The sequence below is a fragment of the Cornus florida genome, unplaced genomic scaffold (assembly GCF_030987335.1).
Source record: "Cornus florida cultivar Cherokee Brave unplaced genomic scaffold, ASM3098733v1 CherokeeBrave_3.0.0_Hap2_Chr02, whole genome shotgun sequence".
NCBI classification, from domain to species: domain Eukaryota; kingdom Viridiplantae; phylum Streptophyta; class Magnoliopsida; order Cornales; family Cornaceae; genus Cornus; species Cornus florida.
In genome coordinates this window covers 53,441,989-53,449,230 of record NW_026775572.1, presented here as the reverse complement: position 1 = coordinate 53,449,230, position 7,242 = coordinate 53,441,989, and the positions used below count along the sequence as shown (strand labels likewise).

Below are 7,242 nucleotides of genomic sequence, written 5' to 3'. Positions count from 1 at the left end.
CTGTGGACTAAGCCTTCATTACATAAAATTATATATTATAATTGGATATGTGTGTGTGTATATATATATCGATATATATATATTATAATCGAGTATGTTCGCGAACGCCTTATCGAGCTCAGTTCATGAACGGTTTATGAACAAACGAGTCGAGCCTACAGATGTTCAGGCTCGGCTCGTTTATGATTCGAGCCTCAAAATTCGGCTCGAGCTCAGCCCTCTATGTTTTTATATATACGACTTCATTTTTTGTTTTTGATATAAATGTTGTTAATATTTGATTTTTTATTTTTTTTAATTTCATGAATTGAATTTAGTACGGTCATACATTTCAAATTAAAAGTTTACCTAAAAAAATAGTGTAATTACCATTAATCACCTACCCTAAAAATTAAATAAATAGTATAACGTTAACTCATCAACTAGGGCTGCAAATGAGTCGAGCCGTTCGCGAACTACTCGGGCTCGGCTCATTAACTACTCGGGTTTGCAGCTCTAGTTGAAGAGTTAACGTTAGACTATTTATTTAATTTTTAGAGTAGGTGATTAATGGTAATTACACTATTTTTTTTAGGTAAACTTTTAATTTGAAATGTATGACCGTACTAAATTCAATTCATGAAATTAAAAAAATAAAAAATCAAATATTAACAACATTTATATCAAAAACAAAAAATGAAGTCGTATATATAAAAACACAGAGGGCTTGTATTATTACATACGGATTATTGATCGGCAGACATAAAAAGAGCAGGTGAATCTTGTATGTACTACTCCTCGTTCTCTGTCGGAACTACTCAGTTAACCAGTACAGCCCTCGACTTCAACATTGGCGTCGCAGTAGAGAGAGAATCAATCTTTATAGAAATACATACATACAGATAGAGAAAGTAGAGAGAGATGGAGATAGAGTTGGAGCCGAGGGTGAAACCTTTGCCCTTCAAAATCAAGGGCACGTCTCGAGAATCGCCATCTCAGAAGGCCGCGCATGTCCTCGACACCGACCTTCGCAATCACTGGTCTACTGGTACCAATACCAAAGAATGGATTTTGCTCGAACTCGACGTATTCTCCTCTCTCTCTCTACACTTCAACTGTTATGCTTGAAATTGATGAATTCAGTTTCTTGTGATTGATTCAATTTGATCTTAATTCAGTTTATGTGAATTGTTTTTGTTTCTTTTTTCGAGTGTGCTGGTTTTTGGTATTGGATTGACTGTCATTTGGATAATTTTGAAGAATTTGGGTGAGAGTGAAAGTAGGGTTTCTCAGTGCATTAATATATTTTTTTTAGTATAAAGTTTATATATCACTTTGTTGCTGTTTGATAACCCAATTCGGCACTTAATTTTGAATGAATTAAGCGGCGTTTGATAATGCAATTTCAATATCACTTAAAAAACGGGTGTCACTTAAAATTGGGTAAAATTTTAAGTGACTTGTCACTTAATGCTGAACCCTTAAAATTCAAAAAGATATACAAACCAAAAACACAATTTTTATTATCACTTAAAATTTTCGGTACTTAGTTTTTCAGTTTTACCAAACAATGTGTCTTACGAAGTACAATGGATGGAGAAGTATGTGGAGAATTAGAATCTCTGTCGAGAAATTGGGTGTCACATAAAGGCTTAAGCAAACAAATGAGACTTGACTGTGACAACCGTGATCATAATCCCTTTGGAATGCTAGTTATGCTCAATATTATTCCATCTAAATAACATTATTGAGCAATGCTATTATCGGGATCTCTTTGCCATTCTTGTATTTGCTTAGCAAAGAAGGTGTTGTTTTATTTCAGAAAGAGGTTTAAGAGATGCTCTTTTGTAGATTTAATAATTACTGGGTAATAGCTGAGTGGTAATTTGAGTTCTCTTTATTGAATCACATTTGATTAACTCTATGGAAATTGTGTCGGAAAATTTGCAGTGGAAGTGGTCTCCTTGAATCACAAAAGTACGATATTAAATACACTTTCTAACATACTTGGAAACTAAGTACCTTTCTAGAACATAGTAATATCGTTTGTACTTTTAGATTCAATAAGAAAGAATCTAAGGTTGCTTTTGATAATGCTGCCATTTTTCAGAATCTTTTTTGGTAATAAAAAATAGTCAAACAACAGTTGTCAGAAACTAGTTTCCAGTTTTCAAAAAAAGAAAAAAGAATAGTTAAACAATAGGTAATAATTTTTCTTTTTTGTCTGTGCGTTGATTATAGTTGTCGGTAACTAAAAATTAGTCAAACAATAGTTGTCAGTAATTAGTTTTCAGTTTTAATAGAATAGTTAAGCAGTAGGTGTATTTTAATTTATTCTCTATACATTGAACCACACGTGCTTAACTGTGTGGTAGTTATTTTTCATTTTGTATCTTTTCATTGATCATAGGTGTTTGGAAGAGCTCATGTTTTAATTTTTGTAGAGCAGCTTCATAGGTGTGGGTACGCTTGTCTGTATGTGTGTGGAGTAATGTGCATCTACATTTATGCATATTCATGCAATTCTTTAGACATGCAGTTTATGCGTCCCATTTGTTACTGCATCATATTCCTTAATATAACATTTCTGAATTTATTTTATTACTATAATAAGAAAAAATGTAATTAAAAACGATGCTAAAAATTTCTTATAGGTCATTAATATCCTTGAAAAAATTAAAATGACATGCCCTTGCTTTAACAAAAAAAGTTCTAAACATCTGAGTCGTAGAATGTAAGCCTTCTAAGTGAGTTTCTGATGAGTTTCCATCCGATGAGTTCATGTACTTTGGTGAATTTCAAATTCTTCTTCTTTTTTTTCTCTGCTTTCCTCTTTTTTCACCTGATAAGTGAGATACGCACACCTATATCCTAGTTAGGACTTGAATTCTGCACCTCCTCTTTTGCGATTGACAGATGACACCACTCGAGTTAACAGATGATCTTCAACTTACTGCATTATATTTTCCTATAGTTCCTAAAAAAAGTTTGCTCATCCCAAATCATCAAGCATTGGACTAGGGTTGGCTACATGAATCCTCTTTGCCATTGTCGTAATCTTATTTAACTCCTTTAACTTGAAACAAAAAATTCCTTTATATTGGGGCACTGATTGGTCTTTGCGACAAACAACCAAACCTCTTATTTTGAACTGCCTCCACTAGCTATTTTTTCTTCTGTTGTGTCGTCATTATTCCATCTTCATATCTTCATGTCAGCCAAGACTCACTAACTTTTTACATGTTGGTTTTGACAGCCCAACATTGTGCACCATAAAAGAAAGATGGCCTTGAGTTCTCAACATGAACACTTCACTTGATTTTGAAGCAGTGTAACAAATGGAATATAATATGAGTGTTCTAAGCCGAATTATATAATAATTCCCATATCCAAGCCTTTTAGTATCCAACATGGATATCCACTCCTTCTGAATAGTCTATGTAATATTACTGTTGAGTCATCAGTTATATTCTTAATCTTACCATAGTTTCAGTCCATATATTCTGTCCTCATCCTACTACCCTTAATTCAATGATGTCTCCATGTTTATTTTTTTTGATCCTATAAATGAGTGATTTTTTTATTTATTTATTTTATTTTTATTTTTATTTTTTTTACATATGACTAAGATTTGCTATAGATGGATCAAAAAATTTCATATTTATTTTGTTTGATTTGATGGTGAACCCTTGGCTTTTATACAAGTTGCAAAAGGGATGGTAATTATTTGTGCTTCCTTCATTATTTTTTCCTTCCTTGATAATGGAACAGGCTATCTGTATGTAGTTTGTATTGCAATGATCATTTGTTATCTGACCATTAATTCTTTTACATCCTTTTTATGCTTCAGAATTTTTTATTTCCCTTACATTTTCTTTCCATTGCAGGAACCTTGCCTTCTATCACATGTAACGATTTATAACAAGTCCGTTTTGGAATGGGAAATTTCAGTTGGCTTGCGTTACAAGGTTAGTTAGAGAATTTTCCTATTGATCCTCAATGTAGCTAGTTGTTGAAGTTCCTCTCTCCTATTGATCTTCAATGTATAAAATAAGTCTGTTTTTTATTTTTTTTATTTTTTTTAGATCATGTACATCAATTTCACCTTTGTAGTTTGTATTGTTGTTTGGAGTTTGAATTAGCTTCATAAAGTACTAGATATTTGTGACCATGTTAGACTTTACATCTAAGTGCCAAAAGTGGGGAATTGAGGGTGAATGATGGAAGAGAGCGGAGGAGAAGTGAGATTACTGAACCAAACTTTGAAAAAATTGATTGTCTTTTTCAGAAATGAGAAAAGATACATCTAGACTTTCTATGGATAAGGAATTGTTCTTATATTAATGAGGGTTACACATAACTATAATCATCCATTTGGCACATTGCACTTGTTTGGGGTAATTGATGTTCTGGCTGATCAATGAGATGAGGCTTTGTGTTCAATGCATCAACTCTCTTTAAGAGACGTGTGGATGTGTCATATGATTCTCTCTCTCTCTCTCTCTCTCTCTCAGGTCACCTTATCTAGGGGTTAGTTTTGATGGTGGCAGCTCTACAGAGGACCAAGTGCTTGTTGAAGTACTCATAGAACGCCTGCTTAGTGTTGGACCAAGCTAGCTTCCTATTTATGCCAACAATCTATGGCCTTTTCATACCTTGGGGTCTTAATAACTCGTTATAGGACATGCCATGAGAGATTTGTTCACATGGACCCCTTATGGTTGGTGCTTTGATCCATCATCTACTTTAAGCCCCAATTTTATTATTATTCATACGAGATGCTTATATTATTTTGTTTTGTAAATTGTATATTCAAATTATAATTTTTTTATGGATAATGGGATTTGAACTCCATGTCCACTCAATACTCGTTCCAGGTCATCACTAGGCCAAGGCACTAGTTTGTGATGGTGACATATTGTTAAGAATCAAAATAGTGAGAGACTATGATACCGAGACTCGCCAGCTTACCTCGAGGTACTCTTGTTGACACAACACCAGTATGGGTACGGGACATGAATCCAAAACGAATATCTGCACATTAGACATTTGAAGATGAGAGTAAATGAAGAAGGCCTTTAATGAGGTAAAACATTATCAATGTGAGGATATTTAACGGTTTCAGTTGTTGTAGCATACCTGGTTGTTGTAGGGGGAACAATTACCAAAACTATAGCAATTTTTTTTTTTTATGGAAGTAGTATTTGATAAGAAGAAGATTGATTGTGAATGGAGATAAAACTTGCTGGAGCTTTCTCTCTCAACTATTCATGTAGAGAAAATGTGAGAAGTCTTTTTAAAATATGATATTCCTCCCCAACTGTAATAGCCCTCACCCTACCTGACATAATATTGTCCGCTTTTGGCTCCCTCGGACCAAACTTCCCAGGAAGTTACCCATCTTGGTACTACTCCAGCATATGCACGCTTAACTGCGGAGTTCTGATGGGTTCATGGCCATCACGACTTTAAACACGTTGGATATAGAAAGCTGTTGAACCTACATATAGCACTTCACCTTTACCATCCCCAGGCGACGTGGGATCATGACACCCGTAGCTTGTCGAGTATCTCGCACCCGCCCACATCACACCCTCCCACAGAGGTCGTCACAATCACTCCCTTGGGGCCCAACGTCCTGGTTGGCTACACTTCCGTTTGGGTTCTGGCTCTGATACCATTTGTAACAACCCTCACCTTGCCCAACACAATATTGTTCGCTTTTGACTCCCTTAGACCACACTTCGCAGGAGGTCACCCATTCTGGTAGTACTCCAGCATAAGCACGCTTAACTGCGGAGTTCTGATGGGTTCATGGCCATCACGGCCTTAAAACGCGTTGTGTGAAGGGTGTTGAACCTACATAAAACACTTCACCTTCACCTTTCCCAGGCGATGTAGGATCATGACACTCTTAGCCTGCCAGTGTGGTAGCTCGCCCAGTGTCTCGCACCCGCCCACAGAGGTCGTCACACCAACTTATATTTATTTTGAGACTAATCATGAATGCTATTATACATTTCTTTTATCTTTATAAAACCTTGTAATATTCTCTATTCCATCCCAACTGTTTTTGTGATTGTGAACTACCTCGAATAATAATATCATATGAGGTGTGTCGTGTAGGTGGGTATGTTCAATGTGTTCACATTACATGTACCTAATTTTTTAAACTTACTATTACTGAGTTCCTGTATACTAAGATTTAATGACTAGCCATGTCCAACATATTTGACACATACCTATACCCAATATCAATACATGAGTTTGGGTAATGTAGGTGAAAAAGGCTTTACATTATAATGTTAAATTACACTATAAGAACTGTTTATTATTGATGTAGTTTGGTGGAATTGGACCATAAGTCAATGTGGAACTGAATGTACTATAGTTTAATGTCATGGTCTTGTGGACGTGTCCTAATCCCAGTGTGTGTGTACAAGGAAGGTCTTGGGGTTATAAGCAGGTATGTAGAACCCACTTGTGTCTGGTCCCATGACAAGTGTTATTTAAGCCAGCTAGGGCGTATAGTCATGTGACTTGGGTGTACTGTTGTGAAGGGTTCCACGCAAGAGTGTGGGCCCTTGAGGAAACAAGGAGCCGGGTGGGGTACACTCTCAAGAACGAGGGAAAATAATATAATAATATTCAAGTTTGTTTTAAGTTACTTGGGCTTGAAGTCACACTTTCTATATGAAACTGACTTTTTATGTTGAACTCAGATTTGAACTCATAAAAAAACCAGGTGTAACCTATTACCAAGACATGAAAGTTGTTATGACAAACGCAACGAATCCAAGTTGAATCAAGAATCACGACATAAATTAAACACGCCACACAAAGAACACAAAGATTTATACGTGGTTCAGCAACAACCTACGTCCACGGTTGGGATTCGGTGAAAGTTTTCACTACGTGTAAAATCGGAGATTACAAGTTTTCAGCCCTTCGCTCTGTTTCTGTACGAATTTCAGAGTTTCTCTCTTACACCACTCCGAACCATAAGCGCCCTTATATATTGGGCTACAAGAGACTAATTAGGGTCTACGGCCTATGAGCAAAAACCCTAAGCGCCCTTCTTACAAGTGTTGTGTGGCTGCCATCACTAACACCACACTAGATGCCGCTCATTGAGTTGCCATGCATGTGTCGTGTAGTGCCGATGGCACATTAGGATCCCCACAAAAGCCCTTGGGTGGTCCATGTGCCATGCTTGGCTCCCAGCTTAGGGAAATAACCTATATTGGTGCCGCTGACTCTTGG

The 7,242-nt window shown here is 36.2% G+C and overlaps 1 protein-coding gene across 2 annotated transcripts in view; it reads left to right on the top strand.

The window, feature by feature from the left end:
* The first annotated feature begins 711 nt into the window (after positions 1–711).
* LOC132294992 (uncharacterized) overlaps positions 712–7,242 on the top strand; it is a 73,827-nt gene continuing 67,296 nt past the window's right edge. For both annotated transcript variants that reach the window (XM_059793055.1, XM_059793054.1), the window contains exons 1-2: positions 712–1,065; positions 3,867–3,947. In XM_059793055.1, the coding sequence (XP_059649038.1) occupies positions 901–1,065; positions 3,867–3,947 (246 nt within the window). In that variant the 5' untranslated portion in view covers positions 712–900. The remainder of the gene's footprint in view (positions 1,066–3,866; positions 3,948–7,242) is intronic.